Raw genomic sequence first — 22,928 nt, 5'->3', positions numbered from 1 at the left:
CCAGCCTGGCCCACATCGCTCTGTCCTGAGCTGGGGCCAAGGGCGAACAAAGGCTGGCCTGTGCTGCAGCCTGGCGGGGCTGCAGGCGTGGGGAGGGGCAGGGGGTGCAGCAGCACTGTCACCAGGGCTGTGGCAGCACCCCACGGGCCAGCCCTGCTCCCACCCTGCTGCCCGCGCAGAGACAAGGCAGGGCAGGGGCCAGCCCCGGGACGTGGCACGGTGGGACCCCAGCAGCTCCTGGGGACACGGGGAAGGAGGCCACCTCCAAAGGACACAGGAGCCCTGCAGCAGTGGGCACAGCCCCCAGGAGGGAGCAGGGAGAGGGGGCAGGAGCACTGCAGGCACCCCAGACCCAGCAGGGCTCTGCAGCAGTTCTGGGACACAGCGGGGGCAGAGGAAGGCCCAGCAGCAATGATGGACACAGATGGAGTGTCTGAGCTGGTCTTGGCACCCAGGCCAGGGAAACAAGGATCTGAAACCATCAGAGGTGCCTGCTCAATGGCCACACAGTGCCCAGTGCTACCCAGGGGACAGGGACCTCCCTCCCAGGCAGGGCCCCAAGGATGGGTGGCAGAGATGGAGAGAAGTAAGGTGACAGCAACCACACCCGCAACGCAAAATTGTTAATTTATTATTAGGAGGCAAAAAAATTGTACAGTTACAAGAATCATTTCCCAACAGAGGTCAAATCTGAGTCAAAATATCTCTTACAAAAAAAAAAAAAAAAGGGAGGGTGGGAGGGAGACAACACTTTACAAGTTGTTAAATTAAAAAAAGAAAAACAAAACCAACAACAAAAAGAAACCTCTCTTTGTGCAATTCTGCAAAAACAAGAACAGAAGGTAAATTCCTGGCCTGACGCCCTGGAGCCAAGTGGGGAGAGGCTGAGGGGGCCCTGCAGCCCCCCCGGCCATCCCCACCTGTGCCCCTGCACACCCAGCCTGCCGTGCCAGCCCAGCCCCCCAGACTGGCCCCAAACAACACAGGTTGCACCTCAGAGCCCCAGCCCGTGGCACAGACATGGCACAGCCTTTGTCACACCACAGGACTTCCACAGTCCCCCCCGTGCACACACAGACCTGACCATGGTCCCCACAAGCCCTGCTGGCCCTGCCCCACGGCTCCTGTGCCCCCCAGGCAGGGCACAGAGCAGGGGGGCACGGGGAGGGGGGCATGGGGAGCAGCATGGGGAGCGGGGAGTTGGGAATGGGGCATGGGGAGCAGGAAAATGGGGAGCAGGGAATGGGGAGCAGGGAATGGGGAGTGGGGCATGGGGAGCAGGGAGCTGGCAACGGGGCATGGGGAGCAGGAAAATGGGAAGCAGGCACAGGCAGCACAGCACGGGGAGTAGGAATGTGGTGCAAGCATGGGCAGCAGGGAATGGGGAGCAGGGAATGGGGAGCAGGACATGGGGAGCAGGACATGGGGAGCAGGACATGGGGAGCAGGCACAGCGCACACCCCTGGGTCTGGTGAGCAGCACTGAGGGTGCACAGGTAATTCTGAGCATGTCTCCAGGTGCCTCCAGGTGTCCCTCCCTCTCTGGCATCCCCAGGGATGTCCCTGGCCAGGGCAGAGCCAGCAGCCCCAGCCGGGCACAGGCGATGCCACTTGGCACGTGGGCAGCCAGCACAGCTCTCCTGAGAGGTCACCTGGGGCTGAGGCAGCCCTGGGACAGACACATGGGAGGCAGGTGCCAGCCCCAGCTCCCCCAGGGGCTGCTGGCATTGCTGGACCCCCAGCACTGGTACCAGTGCCCCAGATCATCCCCGAGCAGCCAGGCTGGGCAGTGGGCAGGATTTGGCCAGGCACAAGAGCAGGGGACTCATGGGGCAGGGGGACAAGTGGCCCTGAACCCCAAAGAGAAGCTGGGGAAGTGGAGGCAGTAGGGGGAGGCTGATGGCAGTGGCTTGTGGCTAATCCCTGTCCCCTGGAGGGGTGAGGAGCCTGCAGGTGGCATTGACACGTCCCCCCCCACCCCCAAACCTGAGGCAGGCAGGGCAAGGTGGGCACCCCTAACACCCCCAGGGTGGTCTCTGCCTAGAGACAGCAGCAGGACACCCAGAGAAGGGAAAAGGGAGCCCCAGGGGACCTGCCTGCAGCTGGCACAGCCCCATCCCCACGGGCTGCCTTCTGCTACCACCCTCCTCCTCCTCCCAGCACTGACCCTTGGCTGGCCTTGGGGAGCCCCAGCTTTCCTACTGCTCACAGGGCCCAATTTAATAACAGCACTATCCCTTAAATTAAAAAATTAAAATATATATACATATATATATACTGTATACACAGACAACAACAGAACAGTGCCAAAATGGAGGAAGGGGGCAGGAGAGGAAGGGGGAGAGGAGGGCAGTCAGACATCTTCTTTACAATAAAAACAAGGACTCTGCCCCAATGTCAGCAGAGTCTGGGGTCCCCTAAAAATACCCATCTAGAGAGAGAGCTGGAGGGACAGAGCAGGAGAGAGGGGCATGGGCTTGGACAATGGCATCTTCCCAATCTGAGCCAGGCCCGCGGGACCTCAGCTTCGCCTGGACTTCGAGTGCTGGATAAGCCACTGTAGGGTGATGTCTGCAGAGGCAAGGGGACACTTACAGCCTCTGTCCCTGGCTGTCACCTCCCCCTGTTCCCAGGCAAACACCCCCCCGTGACCCCAGCCCACAGCACTCACCAATGTTGTCCTTTTCTTTGCAGGAGATGGAATAGCAACAGATCTCTCGGTCCTGGATGGCTGAGAGGTTCCTGTGGGAAGGGAGCAAGCCTGGCTGCACACTCTGAGCTGTGTGGGGTGCCATGGCAGACACCCCAGGCAGCTCCTGAAGGGTCTCTCTGACTCTGCCTCTGAGACAGGGCACAGTGGAGGGGCAGCAGCTCCCCACGGGCTGTGTGTGGGTCAGGAGAGAGCACCATGGCTCCATGCCGGAGGGGCAGGGCTGCTGTGGGAGGGGGAGCTGTGACAGGGCAGGAGGGACCCGATCCCAGGGAGACCCTGGCCACCAAATTCCATAGGTCCCTCCAGGCCTGCAGCCAGATGGTGCAGGGAGGTTTTGGGAGTGGCACAGGGCTGGCAGCCTGGGAGCTGCACAGTGCAGAGGTGCTCTGAGAGATGGAAGGGGAGGAAATGCTGTCAGTCAGTGCAGCATCCAGCATCCCTGTGGAGGAGCCCAGTGCCACTGTCCAGGGCGGTATCTGGGGCAGAGCAGCTCCAGCAGCCAGTGCCACGCTGTGCCGGGCCCCCACGCCACCATGTGGCACGTGGCACCCAGCCCTGGCACCGGTGGCTCCGGCTCCTCTGTGTCTCCACAAGGCGTCACCCCAGACATGCTCAGCCACTCGTCTCTGCCAGCCACCCCAGGCCCACTGTGCCACCCCAGATGGGCAACCGTGCTGGGGGGGACACGGCAGAACAGGGAGGGGTCACTGTGTCACAGCCCTGTGCCTGGGGTCACACTGTGTCACACCCCTGTGCCCAGGGGTCACACTGTGTCAGGTATCTGGGGCAGAGCAGCTCCAGCAGCCAGTGCCACGCTGTGCCGGGCCCCCACGCCACCATGTGGCACGTGGCACCCAGCCCTGGCACCGGTGGCTCCGGCTCCTCTGTGTCTCCACAAGGCGTCACCCCAGACATGCTCAGCCACTCGTCTCTGCCAGCCACCCCAGGCCCACTGTGCCACCCCAGATGGGCAACCGTGCTGGGGGGGACACGGCAGAACAGGGAGGGCACTGTGTCACACCCCTGTGCCCCAGGGGTCACACTGTGTCACACCCCTGTGCCCCAGGGGTCACACTGTGTCACACCCCTGTACCCCAGGGGCACACTGGCACACTGTGTCACACCCCTGTGCCCAGGGGTCACATCGTGTCACACCCCTGTGCCCCAGGGACACACTGGCACACTTACATCTTCTCAATGAGCTCCTTCTCATCCAAGGCACCGGGCAGGTCCCGCTTGTTCCCCAGGACGAGGACCTGCAGGGCAGGACAGGGGACACCTGAAGCACCTGGCCACCTGCTCCTGCCACTCAGAAGCAGAGCCTGCTTGTGGCACCAGACAGCCCTGGCTACTCCCCTAGGATGTCCCAGACAGAAACCCCTTCAGCAGCACTCAGGAGGCAGAGCACTTCAATTAACTGCCTTAATTAGCACACACAGCCTCTCCTGTGCACTCCCTGCTCCCAGTGCGGGCATGGCCCCACAGCTCCTCCTCTCTGGAGGGCACCAGCACTGCTGTGCCACCCAGGACATCCTCCCAGGAGCCTCTCGCTGTCTCTGAGCTGCAGTCCAGTGCAATGGCCAACACTGACTGCATCCATCCAGCAGGAGCAAGCCCGAGATGCTGGGCAGGACGCACTGTGCAGGCAGCCAGCCCAAACCAGGATCAGCAGCTTGTGCCAGCGCGGCTCTCTCCCGGCAGGACTGGTTTGTCCCTCCATGTGACTGTCACCTGACAGGGCGGTGCCGAGCCGGGGCTGCCCGCGCCGGGCCGGGCTCTGCAGCAGCACAGGCTGAGCATCTCCCCACCCCGCTTCCAGTCAGCAGCCGTGCTCTCAGGAGAGCCTTCAGAGCCCTGCAAGCGCAGCCTGGCATGTCAGCAGCTTCATTCAGCTGCCAGTGGGCACTGGGGATCCGTGGCAAGATCTTCAGTTAGCTCCTTTCAAAGGATGCTGATTTGGGATGGCTGCTGCACAGCCCACCCCCAGGTACAGCATACCTGTGACATGTCCCACCTCGTGCACATGTCCCAGCCCCATGTCCCATCTCCTGCACATATCCCAGCCCCATGTCCCATCTCCTGCACATATCCCAGCCCCATGTCCCATCTCCTGCACATATCCCAGCCCAGCAGCCCCTCTCACAGGAGACAGCACCTTCCTGTCACACCACAAACCAGGTGTAAATCCATGTGAGAGGACAGATTTCACCCAGGGGCCTGATCTGTGCTCTCTGCCCTAAAGATTGCTTGGCCCAGTTCTGACCTAGAAGTGTCACTGTCCCAGCTGGCTCCCCCAGGAGTGCAGCAGGGAAGTGATGCCTCCAAGGAAGGGGAGCCCCTCCCTGAATCTGCCCTGCAAGCGCTGGCAGTGCCAGCCTGGGGACCACGACTGAGGCACCAGCTCACCGGGATGCCCTGCAGCTGTGGCTTGTCAAGCAGGTTGTGCAGCTCGTTCTTCGAGGCCTCTATCTTCTCCTGGTCAGCAGCATCCACCATGTACCTGCAAGGGAAGGGACAGCCCTGAGCACAGGTGCCCAGGTCTCTGTGGCCTCGTGCTGTGCTGAGGGCCGTGCCACCCCCAAACCTCCTCCCACGGCAGCTCACTGCCCCCACTGGGAACTGGGCCAGATCCTTCCACCTCTTCCCAAGGATGGCTGTGGAGCTGAGAGCCCCTCCTGTCTCCCAGGGGAGCAGGGGAACACCTCACCCTTGTCTCTGCAGGTGTGTCCCTGCTGACAGCAGCGACAGGCCGGGCGAGGGAAGGCCAGGCAGGAGAACTGCAGGACACACATTGTCTCCAACAACATGCACATGGCAGCTCCATGTAAGCACACAGGAGAAGCAGAGAAGGCAGGAGAAGCTGAGGGTGCAGAGGTGACAATGACCCAAGAAGGGGAAGGACCTCCCCATCCCATCGATGGGGTAGTCCTGGGAGGGGCCATGGAGCACGTGGATGTGAAGCTGGTGGCCACCAATGCTTCTCTGAGCAGAGAGGGAGATTTGGGAAAGGATTTTGTTCTTAAAGGCCAACTCCTATCCTGCAAATTATGTCAGTCAAGCCAAAACTTGGGTGAGGAACCGACCAAAGCAGCCTTGATTTCAAAGCTCAAGAAGCTGGGAGAGGAGTGAGAAACACCAGCTCGTCAGGCTTTGGGGAGTTATTTAAAAATGGGAAAACAGCTACTAACTACCAAATGCTTAACACAGGAAAATGGGAATGCTGGGCCAAGAGGGAAAAACACCCCCAGGGACTGCCCCAGCCCTTGGCATGCTGGGCATGGGGGAGAGCTGAGAGCAAAGGGAAAGGGACCTGACACAGCTCGATGTGATGAGGGCAGACCTGGATGGAGTGTGACCTGGATGCTGACAGGTCCTTTTGCTTCCTGACAGCCACATGGGCCAAAATTATGACATTATGGAAGGAGGCAGCAAAAGGAGTGAAAGGACAGAGATTCTGTCATTTCCAGCAAAGCTCACTGTAATAAAAAGTGTAATAAAAACACTTCTGCAGGTCCAAGGCCATGTCCCAACATGCAGAACAGGCAGTACCACACTGGGAAGGGCAGCACAGAAAGCAGTCCTCCAAATCTCAAGGGATGGTCACTTGGGAAAGATCCCATAAATCTCATTTTCTGACTGGGTTTAAGTAACCCCAGCATGGTGTCCCAAGATCAGCATTTGTCCTTTGGAATAGGCAAGCTGCTTCCCATGAGTGCCTGGCCATGCTCACCCCCAGCCTGGACTCCCTGGGACAGCTTTTCCTGCACTGTTTGCAAGCAGGGGACACCCAGGGACACTCAGATTTGCTGACTCAGCAGCGGGTGAGACTCCTGCTCTCAGCACAAGATTTATCTGGCAGCACATAAACATCCTGACCTGGAAAGCAGCCTCTCCTGTGGGAAGGGCTGAGCTCCATGACCGGGTGTGCTCAGCCCTGCGGTGAGCAGCCAGCACAGAGGGTGCATGGGAGCCTGGAAGGGGGAGATCTGAGGAGCAGAGCTGGACTGGGGGATGCTGGAAGGGAAGAGGAGGGTCTGGCACAGCTGGAGGGACCTGGTTGTCCTTTGCTCAAAGTCCATGTAGACATCAGTCCCCTGGAGAACTATCTGGAAATAAGGAGGCTCAGGGGGGACCTTCTTGTCTCTCCAATTCCCTGACAGGAGGGTGAAGCCAGGTGGGGGTCGGGCTCTCCTCCCAGGAAACAAGCAACAGCACCAGAAGAAATGCCCTCAAGTTGGACCAGGGGAGGTTTAGGTTGGATATTAGGGAAAATTTCTTCCCTAGAAGGGTGGCCAGGCCCTGACACAGGCTGCTCAGGGCAGTGGTAGAGTCACCACCCCTGGAGGTGTTCAAAAACCATCTGGGGACATAGTCTAGTGGTGAATATGGTGGTGTTGGGTTAATGGTTGGACTTCATGATCTTAGAGGCCTTTTCCAGCCTTCACGACTCCACGATGATTCAGTGATTCCAGCTCGGGCAGCAAAGGCACCCCAGCAGCCCGGGGTGGGTGATGCCCCCTCCCCTGGCAAGGCCCAGCAGCAGCAGCAGCAGCAGGGGGACAGCAGGGCTCTGGGATACTCACACGATGGCACTCACTCCACGGCAGTATCGCTCCCACATGCTGCGGAACCGCGGCTGGCCCCCGATGTCCCAGAGCTGTGACAGGGAGATGGCAGCGTTACCCTGGCACTGTTACCCTGGCACTGTTACCTGGCACCATGCTCAGCACTCCACACTCCTGCCCGACACCCTTCCTCCCCCATGTGGCCACCTGGGGCATTCTGGCCGTGCACCAAACCCACCCCCATCCTCTCCTCCTCAGCTCAAACCTCAGGAGGAGCTCCTGGCTTGATAGAGAGGGGACAAACCTCAGGAAGGGGAGCTGGAGGATGCTGAATCCCCCTGTGTGTGCCTCTGCTGGCACAGAGGGACCCCTGGCCCAAGCTGGGTGCTCCTCCCCGTGCCCATCACACCTGCTGCCATTTCCCTGAGGCATTTCCCATTTAAGAACACTCAGCACACTCCCAAGTGTTCCTGCATCAGCCAGAGATGCCCCAGCCAGCTTTTCAAGCCTGTCAACAGCTACTGTCCCAGTACAACCCCGGCCCCTTGACAAATCCAGGTAGAACCCTCCCCTTCCTCTGCTCCCAAGGCAGAGACCACCACTGCAAGCCAGGACCTGTTCTTCCCAGCACTACCACCCTCAGCAAGGTGACCACATCCAGAAATCCCCACCAGCAAGCCAGAGATACAAGGAAACCTCCAGCTTTGCAGCTCTAACCCTAAGCTCCAGCCTCGCAGCCCAGACTGGCTCTCATTGCACAAGTCTGGATCTCCTACAGCCCTTCCCACCACCTTGTCTGGTGGGTACCTGCAGGACCCTAACAGGGCAAATCTTTCACTTCCAGGAGGTGGAATCACAATCCCTGGGAATGTTAACAAAACACATGGATGTGGCATTTGGACACATGGTTTAGTGGTGAACATGGCACTCCTGGTTGGATTCAATCTTAAAGGGACTTTCCACCCTAATGCTGCTATGCTTCTATTCTGTGAGCTGCAGCTGGGATCCCTGGAATTCTTCCACCTCCAGCAGAAGAGCCACCAACCTCCCTCACCTTCACCTTTCATCCCAAGAGCCCTCACCAGCAGTAACAACTGCACCTTACCTTTATGGTAACATTCCCTTTGGTGATCTTCCTCATGTTGAAACCCACTGTCGGGATCATGTCCTCATTGAACTGTCCTGACTGCAAGGAACAAGGGCAGACAGCGTTAGGAGGCAGAGGAATGGCAGGGCAGCAAGGCTGACAGCCTGGGATAACCCAAGGGCTCTGCCAGCCCTGCCCTGGGCACGGTGCAGCCCTCCTGCAGGTCCATGCCAGCAGCACAGAGCCCAGCAGACTATGGGAATCCACCAGGACTATGGGAATGTTGTTCTTTTCCAGCTGGGAGAAAGCCTGGTGGGCAGAGGGAAGCCATTGTGTGGTTGTGCTGGGCTTGGTGAGCATTTTGCATGTAAATCACCCTCTCTTTGTACACTTTTGTTATTAGTAGTGTTGCTCTTATTGTCTTCTTGCTGTTTCTAGTAAATTGCTCTTATCTCAACCCATCATCTTTGCCTTTTGTGCTTCCAGTTGGAGGGGGAAGGGGAAGCAAGAGGCAGCCAACACCCAACACCAGTGGGAGCACTAAACTGGAGAATACATTCCTAAACCACAACACTGTGACTGCTGCAAGGGGCACAGGTGTCCTGGGTGCCCCAGTGCAGCCCCCAACCCCGTAGCCAGCTGCCACCCCAGCCCTGGACATGCTGTTGCCTGGTGGGCTGGGGCATTCCCATCCCAGCTCTCTCAAACCCTTTGTGGAGGAGGCTGAGACCTTGCTCCTCTGCAGTGACCTCTGGTGAGGCAGCCCTGGAAGGACCCCCAGGGTTTCAGGCTGGGCTCCCCGCCCAGGGAGCCACCTCCTGCTCCAGCTCCTTCCCAGCTGCAGGTCCTGGGGGCACCAGCACGTTTTGTGCTTTGGATCACTTATGGCCCAGCTCAAACCAGACTGACTTCTGCTTTCAGGCAAGAGCTGTCTGCACTGCTCCTCCAGTTCTGCATCCTGCCTGTGCTGGGTGACTTGGGGATCACAGAGCTCCCTCCTGCCCCCAGAGCTGCTCAAATGTCTGTTGAGTTTATGCATCAGATGCATGAGATCCCTGCGGGGCTGCAGCAGCCCAGCCCTGCTGGTCAGGCTTGTTGGGGCAGTGAGCAGGAGCCATCCCCCTGCTGATGCTGGCTCATGAACCCACGTGCACAGCACCACACCAAGGGGTCTTGTGAGAAATGACCCTCACTTTTGAAATTTTAAAGGTTTATTAAACCTTAACAAAAATACAACAAAAGGACTAAATAAGGAAAAATTATAGCGCTGGGAGCCCCTGTGACTACCAGCCATGTGCTCATGTTCAAAATGGATGCTTGGCTTTTTATACCTCTAGACCCCCTTAAAGTGCTGTCAGTTAACCCCTTCCCTGCTGCCCAGGGGTGCAGATCACTTTCTCACACCTGGGCTGGAGCTCAGGTGTTGCCACAGTAACGAGCCAACCCTCCCAAATGCCCGAGTACCGAGGCCAGCCCATGATAACAGTGAGGGGGGACACATCACAGTAACACAACTCTACATCTACAGAACTTCTCTTAACACTCCACGGTGCAGCCCTCCTGCAGGTCCATGCCAGCAGCACAGAGCCCAGCAGACTATGGGAATCCACCAGGACTATGGGAATGTTGTTCTTTTCCAGCTGGGAGAAAGCCTGGTGGGCAGAGGGAAGCCATTGTGTGGTTGTGCTGGGCTTGGTGAGCATTTTGCATGTAAATCACCCTCTCTTTGTACACTTTTGTTATTAGTAGTGTTGCTCTTATTGTCTTCTTGCTGTTTCTAGTAAATTGCTCTTATCTCAACCCATCATCTTTGCCTTTTGTGCTTCCAGTTGGAGGGGGAAGGGGAAGCAAGAGGCAGCCAACACCCAACACCAGTGGGAGCACTAAACTGGAGAATACATTCCTAAACCACAACACTGTGACTGCTGCAATGGGCACAGGTGTCCTGGGTGCCCCAGTGCAGCCCCCAACCCCGTAGCCAGCTGCCACCCCAGCCCTGGACATGCTGTTGCCTGGTGGGCTGGGGCATTCCCATCCCAGCTCTCTCAAACCCTTTGTGGAGGAGGCTGAGACCTTGCTCCTCTGCAGTGACCTCTGGTGAGGCAGCCCTGGAAGGACCCCCAGGGTTTCAGGCTGGGCTCCCCGGCCAGGGAGCCGCCTCCTGCTCCAGCTCCTTCCCAGCTGCAGGTCCTGGGGGCACCAGCACGTTTTGTGCTTTGGATCATTTATGGCCCAGCTCAAACCAGACTGACTTCTGCTTTCAGGCAAGAGCTGTCTGCACTGCTCCTCCAGTTCTGCATCCTGCCTGTGCTGGGTGACTTGGGGATCACAGAGTTCCCTCCTGCCCCCAGAGCTGCTCCAGTGTCTGTTGAGTTTATGCATCAGATGCATGAGATCCCTGTGGGGCTGCAGCAGCCCAGCCCTGCTGGTCAGGCTTGTTGGGGCAGTGAGCAGGAGCCATCCCCCTGCTGATGCTGGCTCATGAACCCACGTGCACAGCACCACACCAAGGGGTCTTGTGAGAAATGACCCTCACTTTTGAAATTTTAAAGGTTTATTAAACCTTAACAAAAATACAACAAAAGGACTAAATAAGGAAAAATTATAGCGCTGGGAGCCCCTGTGACTACCAGCCATGTGCTCATGTTCAAAATGGATGCTTGGCTTTTTATACCTCTAGACCCCCTTAAAGTGCTGTCAGTTAACCCCTTCCCTGCTGCCCAGGGGTGCAGATCACTTTCTCACACCTGGGCTGGAGCTCAGGTGTTGCCACAGTAACGAGCCAACCCTCCCAAATGCCCGAGTACCGAGGCCAGCCCATGATAACAGTGAGGGGGGACACATCACAGTAACACAACTCTACATCTACAGAACTTCTCTTAACACTCACATAATGTTCACCCTTCACTGAGAGCCACCATCCCATCACTCATCTCTAACAGTGTGGCAAAGCCCACCCCAGTGTGCTGCTCACACCCCAAGGCTGCAGGACAGGCACAGAGGGACATCACAGGCAGTCCCAGCTGGGATGTGGCAGCTCTGGGGCAGGAGACAGGAGATGGCACAGCCTTCACCTCCAGCTGCTTCCCTGGCACTCAGACCAGGCTCATGACCCATAAATGCATCCTGGGGGGAGGCCATGCTGGGGAATGCTGAGGAGCCAGCAGGGCAGAATGTTTGACAACCAGGATAGTGCAGCCTTGGGGATTTCAGCCATCAGTGCCAGAAACCTGCAGGAACCACCAACCATGGCCAAACTCATCCTAGCAGGCCTTTACTGCCCTAAAATCCTCAGTTTCTTGAGGGCTTTTCTCTTAGTTAACACAAACCTCAAACAGGAAGTCAGTTTATGCTATTTTGTCATAAACATATTTTTGTGTCTGGTTGAGCCCGTGGCTCCTCCAGATGCACCACACCAGCAAGTCCCCAGGGTTTTCCTGACCTCTTCCAAAGGCTTTGCAATACACCCTGCTTCCCTTTTTCACATCCCTTTTGCATTCAGCAGCAAAAGCCAGCAGTCTAGGGGTGTTCAGCCCATGCTGCACCCAGAAAGAACTGTGAGGAAGGGCATGGGGACAGGAGGGGAAGCAGGCAGGGATCCACGGGGACATCTCCTATGGACTGAGTTCAACACACAAGTGAGCTCTATGAAACAAAGGAATTCTCAGGCTTTGATCAGTGGGCACAGAGAGCATTTGCTGAAGAGCTCTTGGAAGCTGCAGCGTTCCCTCAGGGATTACAGACCACATCATGGGATCTGCTGGCTGTGCAAAAGCCATACAAGATAAGGTCCCCATGTGATAGAAGCTTCTTCCAGGAAGGGGTGAGCTGCAGGAGCCAGAAGTCACCTCTTCTTTCCTCCACGGGTGGGACAGAGCATGAGCATGTCTGTGTAAGTGACCACAGCCTTGCTCCCTGCCCCAAATCCCTTTCCCACTGCAGCACCTGCCTCCAGGTTGTCCAGGCCAAGGGGCCAAAATAAAACTACCTGAGCTGTCCAGAACAGGCTGAGCAGGGAATGCAAGGCACTGTGCTCCAGCACGGCTCCCACGTGCTCCCTGCTGTCCCAGCACCCACAGAAGCATCTTGCACGTGCTCCTCCTCTGTCAGCTCATCCTGCATCAGCTGCTCTCTGAAAGCAGCTCTCAGTGGTGGAAACACAGATTTCCTCTTCCCTCTCCAACTACCCCTGATGCTGATGCCTTCAACATATTTTCAACTCCCTGCAGGGTCCAGCCATCCACAGCTCCACTGCCAGGAAAGCAGGGGGCACCTGGATGGAGACAAGCAAAAGCTTCACTGGACACAGTCTTCCCCCAAATTTTGGTTATGTAATGGGCATAGCATCCATGCTCACCCTGAAGATGCCAAGCCACATCAACTGCTTAAGAACAGAATTCACAGAGTTCACAGGATCACTAGGTTGGAAGAGATCTTCAAGATCACTGAGTCCAACCCAATTCCACTGGGAAGCACAACAATTGTTGCAGGCAAGACGGATTTTGTGGCCACAAATGGCTGATCAGGTCTTTACAGACTCCAGTTCATTGCTGGTTTTGCCAGGGTCACCCACTGCTCTGCTCAAACCACTCTGCCTTGGTGCCCTGCCCCAACACTTTCCAGCTGGGTCACTGGGAGAGGAGGTCAGAATTCAGCTTTTGCCAGGGCAAGCATGCCCCCAGCTCATGCTGAGCCCATCCTGACACATGCACATGGACCCCACATCAGCTGCCACTTCAGCATCACCCCTGGCCCAGACAGGACCCAGGGCCTCGGCTTGCTGGCACATGCAGAGAAGCCACCTCAGCCTCCCCCTGCTCTGGTGAGCAGCACACAGGGCTGAGGTGGCCAGGCCCTGCTCCTCACTGTGGCCAGGTGGCTGTCACCCTGTGCCAGCACAGGATGGCCCTGAAGTGATGTCACCTGCTCTAGATACATCAGTGCTGGCTGTTCTGCAGCCCTGCTCCCCAGAGATGGCAGTGCTGGAAGCCCAGCCCTGGCTCTCTGCACTTGTGTCTCCATCAGAGTATGGCCCTTTGTGGGACAGAGGCAGGAGCCCAAAGCACCTCGGGTTGGGTGTCTCCCACCACTGCCTGGACCATCCCCAAAACTGCCCAGCCTGGCACTCCTGCAGGCATCTCCTGCCTTGTGGCACTTGAGTCCCTGCCAAACCCTGTCCAAGCTCTAACAAGGAGGGAAACTTATATATAAACAATATAAGAAAGAAATGTTTTATGCCAGGTGAGGCCCTGGCACACGTTACCCAGAGAAGCTGTGGCTGCCCCATCCCTGGAAATGTCCAAAGTCAGGCTGGATGGGGCTTGGAGCAAACCAGTCCAGTGGAAGGTGTCCCTGTATGTGCATGCCAGTGGTAAGGGTGTTGGACAAGGTGACCTTTAAAGGTCCCTTCAAACCCAAACCATCTGGGATCCTATCTCAGGAAAGCCACACTGGCCATTTTTCTTGGCTGGCTTTGACAGAGCTTGCAGCAGCAAGACAAGACCATGCCTCAGCCAGATTCTGCTCCTCTTCCAGAAATATGGAGAATCCCCCAGAAAACTTGACAGCTTCTGCATTATGAAGCTAAGGAGCAAAGACACACCTGTGGAGGGCCCAGGTGTGCATCTGGAGGCAGAATGAGAACCCAGAGCCACCTCCCACCCACTCTGGCCCTGCCAGACCCCACTCAGGGGGCACACCCAGAGTTTTTGGGAGAGGTGGGTGTCAAGACAGACCGGTGCAAATACACCAGAACAACATCTCCCTGCTACTTCCTCAGCACCTCTCTGCTCTACCTCCCCAGCAAACCCTGGGGACCGTGCCCACCTGGAGCTGCACATTCTCTCCCAGGCTCATCCAGGGCACATCCTGGTCAGCTGGCTGGCCAAGGGGTCAGATCCCTCTGAGGAGGGCTGGGAGCAGGTGCTGAGCTCTGCAGTCCTGAGCCACTCCCAGGCCATGCCTCCCCAGCAGCCCTGCTGCAGAGCTGGCCACCTGCCCCCCACCCATCCCACCTGGTGCCAAACACGAGGCTGCTGCGTTCCACAGGATGGGTCATGGTGGCAGGACCATGGTGGGCCACCTGATCCAAGCCCCCTGCTCAACCAGGGTCACCCCAGAGCACAGAGCACAGCATTATTCCCAGACAGTCTCCAGGGAGAGGACTCCTCACCTCTCTGGGCAGCCTGTTCATGGCTCAGTCACTGCCCAGGGAAGAAGTTCTGCCTCACATCCAGGTGGAACTTCCTGAGCATCAGCTCCTGTCTGTTCCTCTTGTCCCATTGCTGGGCCCCAGGGAGCAGAGCCTGGTGCATCCTCTGAGCCCTCCCTGCAGACACTGACAGACAATGATGAGGGCCTTCTCAGCCACCTCTTTTTGTCTGTTTGGCTCCACAGCCTCAGCTCCCTCAGCCTGTCCTCATCAGACATGCTCCAGTCCTGTCAGCATCTTCACAGCCTCCACTGAACTCGCTCCAGGAGCTCCATGTTTCCTCTTGCAGCACTGGTCTCAATCACTTTCCAGGCAGGGCTGGAGCACAGGATGGTGCTCCAGAGCCTCCACCACATGTCCAACACCCAGCACTTGTGCCTTCACTCTCTTGGAAGGCTCTAGCACAGGTAGAAAGCATGTGATGTTAAAAAGCAGCAATGTTCTCTTCTAACCACAGCCTGCACTGACAGGTTTTGGGCCCCAGCACCTGCTCAGGAGCTCTCAACACCCTTGAGTCATCCATGGCACCACCAGACTGGAGAAAAGGCATATAAAAGCCCACTAGCTTAAGACCAAGTGTGTATCTACAGTTTTCACTTCTCCTTGAAGGAAAGACTTCAAGCCTCAGCTATCAACACCTAGGAAAAGAAAAAATAAGTCCAGGAAAATCAAAGTTCCCACCCCAGGCAGCTGACCCAGGAGGAGTCACCCTGATCACAGCTGCCTTCAGCAAAGCCCTTGCCTGGCACAAGCACAGCCTGGCTGCTGGAGGGAGCCACCCAGCTTCCAGGGAACCAGAGCCCACTTCTCAGTCAGATGCAGCTACAAATCCTGCAGGAAAAGGATGGTGCCAACCCCCCAGAGCAGCTCCAGTCCCAGAAAGGATTCTTGCGACATCTCTCCAACACCCCAAAATCCCACACTCCTTCAGTTCATATTTTATCCCCCCACAAAGCCCAAATCACAGCTATTTCCCCTTCCAACAAGCCCATTGCAACACTCCAAAGCCAGGCGCCTCCAGACCTTCTCAGGCAGTTCCTGTCAAGCTGGCATTTCCTGTGCCATGCTTCTATTTCGCTGTGCCCAACAAGTCCTTCTTTCCAGGATGTCTTCTCAAAAGTTGGTGCCCCTTTTTGTGTGCATCTGCCACAAAACTTGAACTTTCCAAATAACTTGAAAGGCCAAACTCAGCACCCTGAGTCAAACTGACACGTGAGGGTCTCAAACACCCCACAACAGACCTGACAGACTAGCAGGACATGGTGCCAACTCCAGCCACCTCAAGAGCTGCTGTAATTCCTCAAAGTCCCTTTTCCCGACACCAGCAATTCTGGCTAAGCAGAGTTCCAGTGCACGGGTCTTGCCTGTGGGGTCCTGCCCACAGTTAACATACCAGGTACAAAGTATTTACTCACAGAAGCAAACCCCACAAAGCCCACAGTGAGCCCTGTCTGCTCCAGATGTGGCTGGGAGAGCAGGAGGCATGTGGGGAACAGGGAACCAAGGAACACCAGCCCTTGGGGTTTCCAGCCCTGCGCAGGCAGAACAGTGCAGCACGTCTGGGATAAAGCTCCATCACCCTTCACAGCTTAACTGGGTGATCAAAACCAACACTAAATTACTTTGCCATCTTGAAGGGAGCCTGGGTCCTCTTAACAGGCAGCAGCACCCAGCAGACCAACAGCAGGAACTGCGCACACATGGCACCACCACATCCCACCCTGGCATGGGATTGCAAAAATTGACTATTAAACATGCAAATGGCAGGGAGAGGTCTCCCAAAAATAGGACTGGCGCTCAGAGTCACTGCCCCAAAGCCAAAATGCTCCCTGTCCCCAGACACTGGTATTGGTTTATGGGGGGAACCAGCTGGAGACTGGAGCACTGACAAGTGACTTCCAGCAAAACAGCTCGAGAGCAGAAATGCCATCACCTCCAGGATGAAAAGCATTTTGGGTTGTCCTCTCTCTGCCCCTAGACACTTCAGGAAGGACATTTTTGTCCCTCAGCACCTCCCAAAGAGCATGGCTCCAGTGCAGTGAAGCCTCCATATGAGCCCCTCTGACAGCCCAGCAGCTTCCAGCACCCTGAGCAAGCACCAACAACCTGCTCTGCTTTGGAGCCATGGCAGGCACAGACTTCAGAGCAACCAGGAGGCAGTGGGGGAACCAGGGCGGATCTGCATCCACCTCCCTCCACGAAACCCTGGGGGGGCACCAGCCCAAAGCCACCCTCCAGCATCCTCCCGCCTTGCACCATCACTACTGAGAGGCCGAGAACAACCCAAAAAGCCAGGGGGGAGCCTGCCGAGCATCCCCACGGGTGGAGCCACGCCCTGGGCGCCGGGATGCAGGGAGGCAGGGAGCCGGCGGAGCGCAGCCGGGGCAGGCCGGGGCTGCAGGGCCCGAGGCCGCGCTCGCTGCCCTGCCCCGCCCGGCGCTGCTGCGGGAGCAGCCGGCACCCACAGCGCGCTGCTGTGGCCGAGCGCCTCGTGCTGCCCGGGGAGGGTCGCCAGGCAAACACCTCCACACCGGCGCCCAGGCAGGAGCGGCGGGGGCACCGAGCCCGGCAGGGCCGTGCTGAGGCCCCAGCTGCGCGGCCCGGGAGGCAGCGACGATGACAAAGCGCCCGCTGGTACGGGTGCGAGCGGAGCGCCCGCAGTGCCCCGGGCACCGGCACCGGCACCGGCCGCAGCCCCGGCCCCGGGGCCTGCTCCGGCTGCGGCCCCGAGCACCGCCTCGGCTGCGGGGATGCGGGGAGAGAACGCCGCGGTTTGCCCGGGCTGCCCCGGGCCTGCACCCTGCACCCCACACTGTGCCCTACACTGCACCCTACACCCCACACTGTACCCCACCCTGCACCCCACACTGTACCCTACACTGCACCCTGCACCCCACACTGTACCCTGCACCCCACCCTGCACCCCACACTGCACCCTACACCCCACCCTGCACCTCACACTGTACCCTACACTGCACTCTACACCCCACCCTGCACCCCACACTGTACCCACACTGCTGCACCCCACATCCCACACTGCACCCTGTATCCCACACTGTGCCTACACTGTACCCCACAGCTGCACCCCACCCTGCACCTCACACTGTACCCTATATCCCACATTGTACCCCACTGCTGCACCCCCAGCCCGTACCCCCTCCCCGAAGGCATTTTCAGGCTGGGGTGCGACAGGGCAGAGACGTTCAGAGAAATACCCAGGGGTGCAATGGGGGTGCAGTGGGGGTGCAATGGGATGCAATGGGGTACAATGGGGATGCAATTGGAATGCAATTGGGATGCAGTGGGGGTGCAATGGGGATGCAATGGGGATGCAATTGGAATGCAACTGGGATGCCGTGGGGGTGCAATGGGGATGCAATAGGGTACAGTGGGGATGCAGTGGGGTGCCATGGGGATGCAATGGGGTACAACGGGGGTACACTGGGGTGCAATGGGGGGTCCAAGGGTGAAGCCCCGGGTGGGCACGTGACCGCTCGGGGATGGGGCGATGCGGGCGCCCCCGGGCTCACCGCGATAACGTTGACGAAGGTGGTCTTGCCCGAGTACTGCAGCCCCACCAGGGTCAGCTCCATCTCCTCCTTCCAGAACAGCGCCCGGAACCAGTCCAGCAGCTTGTTGAAGAGCGCCAGCATGATGCCGGCCGGGCCGGGCCGCGCTGAGCGGGGCCGAGTTGAGCCGAGCGGAGCCGGGCCGGGCCGAGCCGAGCGGGGCCGAGCCGAGCCGAGCGCGGCCGGGCCGGGCAGGGCCGAGCGGGGCCGAGTGGAGCCGAGCGAGGCCGAGTCAGGGCGGGGCCAGTCGGGGTGGAGCCGAGCGGTGCCGAGCGGAGCCGAGGGAGGCCGAGCCGCCGCCGGTATTGTCCGCGCGCCGCGGGCCCTGCTGCCGCACCGGGTGGGGCCCGCGCGCCGCCTGCCCCGCCCCGCTGCCGCGCCCCCTGCCGGCCCGGAGGACCCGCTGCGCAATGGAGGCCAGGGACAGGACGGACAGGCCGGACAGGACGGACAGACCGGACAGACCGGAATACCCCACAGCCCTGCCCTGGTCACTGCCGGCATCCCCGACGCTCGGTAACGCAGGGCTCCTCAGGTCACAGTACGGCCTGAGGGAGGGGGGTGCCCCCTCGTACCGCTGCACCCCTCAGCCCTGCAGAGCCCCCCGAGCCCGCCCCGACACATCTGTACCCCAGTCTCCCTGCAGCCTGCACCCCGTGCCCCTGCACCCCCATATCCCCCCAGCCCGCCCTCCTGTGCTCCCAGCGCCTCTTCACCTGGTGCCCGCTGCACCCAGCACCCAGCACCCCCCCTCCATCAGTGCTGTGACCCCCGTGCTGGTCACCTGCACCCAGCACCCCACCTCCGTCACCCCCACTGCCCCCTATGCTGGTCACTTGCACCCAGCACCGGCAGGCGCATTCCCTGCACCCCTGGCAGTGCCCTGGCACGGCTGGCACCAGCCCCTCCAGCCGTGCCAGGGGGCACACCCCAGTCCACCGGTACCAGCCCCCCTGCACCTCAGCCCCCCACACACCTGGGAGTGCCACTGGGACCCCTGGCACACACAGCAGGACCGAGCCCCTCTGCCCTCCTGCCCCGCTGTCCCCCTGGTGTCACCTGCCATAGGTACAGCCATGGCAGTGCCTGGCCAGCGGCCAAGGCAGGAGCTGCCCAGGGTGCCCCTTGCCCAGGGCATCCAAAGGAGGGTGTGGCAAGGTGGCACCAGGGGTGGCGAGGCCCCAGCAGGGACCCTGTCCAAAGGAGGGTGTGGCAAGGTGGCACCAGGGGTGGCGAGGCCCCAGCAGGTTCCCAGGCTCGGGGAGCACCGGCGGGTGAGGGGGGACCTGGAGCTCCAGCCCTGAGGGAGGTGCACCTGCTGCCATGGGACCTCCATGGGCACAGAGAGCACCTCAGCCACCTGCTCTCTTCTTCAGTGGTGGGCCACTCACTGCTTTGGAGGCTGTGCTTGGTCTCAGGCCTCAGTTTCCCCAAGTGATGTCTGTGTGATGGTTCAGGTGCAGGCTGCAGTGCTGCAGGGATGGTTCAGGTGCAGGCTGCAGTGCTGCAGGGATGGTTCAGGTGGAGGCTGCAGGGGGTGCAGGGATGGTTCAGATGCAGGCTGCAGTGGTGCAGGGATGGTTCAGGTGCAGGCTGCAGGGATGCTGAGGGTGCTGGGTGCAGGGTTTGAGGGGTGCAGGCAGTGTGGGCAGGGCTGGCTGGGGGAGATGCAGGGCACAGGGGTGCTGGGGTTGCAGAGGTCCTGCGGTACTGGAGGGTGCAGGGTGTGATCAGTGCAGGAGGACTGGGGGTGCAGGGTGTGGGGTGTGCAGGAGAGCTGGGGGCCAGCAGCCAGAGTGGCACTGGGGTGTAGGGGGTGCCAGGAACCCCAAACAATGCCACAGAAGCTGACAATTCCCACCTGGAGAACGAGACACAACCCAAAGGCACAGCTCCCTCGAAGGATGTTCCTGTGAGACCTGTACCCAGCCTGCTGCCACAGCAGCCTTCAGCCATCAGGTTCAGCAGCCCCAAAACCCTCTTGCTTTGGCCCTGCTCTGCTCTGCTGGGCTGGGGGTGCAGAGCTGCCCCAGGGCTGTGCCTTGGCTCTGCTGTGCTCTCCCACACCGTGCTGAGCGCTCAGGGCAGGGGCTGCCTGGCTGTGCCACGCCAACAGGGCTCAGTTCCATCCACGTGGGATTTGAGCCAGGCCCAATGCAAGGACTGACACACCAGGCTGTTTGCAGTTCCCTCACAGCAGGTCCTTTATTGCAGCAGCTGCTGGGCAGAGCCCACACGTAGAGGTTGCTGGTGCTCTGTGAGAGACAAAGTGCTGAATCCACTGCTGGGGCTGCCTGAGACAAATGTGTGTGCACAGGAAATGGGGAAACTGGGTTGGGGCTCAATTCACCTCACAGCCCCTGGCAATTAAGGGAGGGGAAGTTTCCCTCATGTGCTATAAGTCACGGGGAAGCTGACTTTATTTTTGGAGACAAAGCATTTTGCTTTCCAGGCTGCTGCAGCCAGATCAGGATCCCTGTGCTCCTGAAGGGAGGCCTGAGGGAGCAGAAATACCATTGTTTTTTGTTGTTTTTTTCCCCTTCAGAACTCCTCATATCAGTGAAAAATTCATCATCCCCCAAATCTTGCATGTAATTTCTGCTTGAAGGTTTTTTATTTTCATAGAATCAGAGGATTGTTCAGATGGGAAAAGTCCTCTAATATCATTGAGTCCAACTGTTATACCAACACATGGTCACCACTGAACCATGTCCCTGGTGACTCCACCACTGCCTGGGCAGCCTGTGCCAGGGCCTGGCCACCCTTCTGGTGAATAAATCTTTCCTAATATCCAATCTAAACTGCCCCCAGTGCAACTTGAGGCTGTTCCCTCTCCTCCTGTTCCTGTTCCCTGAGAGCAGAGCCAAACTCCCCCCATCTCCCCTCTCCTGTCAGGAGTTTTGCAGAGCCACAAGGCTCCCCCCGAGCCTCCTTTTCTCCAGGCTGAGCCCCTTTCCCAGCTGCTCCTGGTGCTCCAGACCCTTCCCCAGCTCCATTTCCTTCTCTGGACATGCTCCAGCACTTGAGGTGCCTTTCTTTTCATGATGGGCCCAAAACTCTACCCAGCATTCGAGGTGGGGCCTCACAAATATGGGAGAAACCAGATTTTTAATAAACACTCCAGGCCTAACAATGTCCCTACAGCAGTTTGGGGCTTCCCCCAGCATTCCTGTAGCATTGAAGCTGTTAGGGACTGCCCCTGGATGTTCCTGTAGTCCCTGCCACAGACACTGCCCATCCAGTGCCCAAGCCAAACTCACCCTCACAGCAGGAACTACAGTTCCATTGTTGACCATCCCCACGCTGGGAGAGACAAAAAAACAAGCAAAAAATATCATTTTCATGCACTATCCCCACTCCACCCACTCTATTTCCCTTATTCCCATCAAGGGGAGTCAGCTCTGACAGGTTTGGGGGCATGGGGCCGTTTCCCACTGGTTTGAACCAGGGTCCCAAGCTCTGCTCCCTGCAGAGGGTCCATGGTGGCACCTGCAGGGCTGCACCCTGGCAGCACTGTCCCCATGGTGTCACCTCATGGTGTCTGTTCAGCCAGAGCTGGGCACTGGGCAGAGTCCTGTGCAAGAGCTGGTACCACCCCAGGGCCTCTCCAGACCTGAGACTCCCAGACCTCTCCAGAGCATGTTTGACATTCCCACGAGGGTTTGATGTGGTTGCTCAACTGAATTCCTTAAGGAAGCAGAGGTCAGGGCTGTGCCAGCCCACATGGGTGAGGGGAGGCTTTTCCTGGTGCTCCCCTGGCCGAGTTTAACCCTGGCTTGCCAAGGAGCAGCACAAAGAGCTGTCACTGCTGTGTCCCTCAGTGTTCCTGGTGCTCCCAGGGCAAGCCTCCCTCTGGCTCTGGCTGGGTGCTGCTGTGGGGTCCCACCTGCTGCAGGTGCTCCCATGGAGCCTTCTTGAGGTCCTGGCACCCCAGTGCTGCCTGGGAGTGTCAAAGTGTGCCCTGGAAGTCTCCTTTCCAGATGATGGCTTGGTCACTGATTGCTTGGAGTCCACACGTTACCACCACTCACCTATGAGCAAAGCTATTACTAATTACTCAAAATGCTGGATTTTGGCACATGCTGTGCCTTTCCAAGGACCTGCTGAAGCAATGCTGTTTGATGGCATTGAAACTTTCCTCCAGCTGCAAGTGAATTTGGAGCATTCTGGGTCTACTTGCCACCACCAAAGCTGGCGTGTGCCACAACGGTGATGTGTGCCACAACAGTGATGTGTGCCATGGGCCACCATGTTTTGTTCCTCCCATCCCAGTGAGTTGTTGCAAGGGGAGGGAATGGACTACCAGCAGGGAAAATCTCAGGCCAAAATTACAGTCATGTGGATAGGACAGGATCTTATATCTTTATACCTAATATATTTTCTTAGATGTAAAAAACCAAATGTTTCACAAAGAGGGAGGTGAGGCCCTGGCACAGTTTGCCCAGAGAAGCTGTGGCTGCCCCATCCCTGGGAGTGCCCAGGGCCCAGAGCAACCTGGGATGGTGGAGGTGGCTGGGACTAGATGGACTTGCAACCCAAACTTATTTATGATTGTGTAGAGGAAGGACTTTTCCTGAGCACTGGGCAGGAGCTGGCCTCCTGGGGACATGGTTGGAGGATGCTGCACCCCAGGGCCCCCAGCTCTGCCTGGCTGGGCTGTGCCTCCTGTGGGGCACAGGAACACTGAGCAGGACAAGGACACTGGGACCATACCTGGGGTTCAAGTGGGGGACTGAGGAACAGCAGCAATCTTGGCTGGGCTGAAATCCCTGGCCAAGTTCAGG

General features: G+C 58.4%; 1 protein-coding gene across 1 annotated transcript; it reads right to left on the bottom strand.

Annotated features, from left to right (window-relative positions):
• Positions 1-610: 610 nt before the first annotated feature.
• ARL8A (ADP ribosylation factor like GTPase 8A) lies at positions 611-18,487 on the bottom strand. The gene is made up of 7 exons (XM_039698518.1): positions 18,106-18,487; positions 8,383-8,463; positions 7,296-7,369; positions 5,119-5,212; positions 3,901-3,968; positions 2,671-2,741; positions 611-2,570 (listed from the first exon to the last, which is right to left on the bottom strand). Exons 1-7 carry the CDS (start codon positions 18,226-18,228, stop codon positions 2,521-2,523), a joined length of 561 nt encoding a protein of 186 aa, XP_039554452.1. The 5' UTR covers positions 18,229-18,487; the 3' UTR covers positions 611-2,520.
• Between the last annotated feature and the right edge of the window lie 4,441 nt (positions 18,488-22,928).

This window comes from Passer montanus, unplaced genomic scaffold, assembly GCF_014805655.1.
Source record: "Passer montanus isolate IOZ18808 unplaced genomic scaffold, ASM1480565v1 scaffold127, whole genome shotgun sequence".
Lineage (NCBI taxonomy): Eukaryota > Metazoa > Chordata > Aves > Passeriformes > Passeridae > Passer > Passer montanus.
Note: the sequence above shows the minus strand (reverse complement) of the source record. Positions and strands in the feature narration are given on the sequence as shown.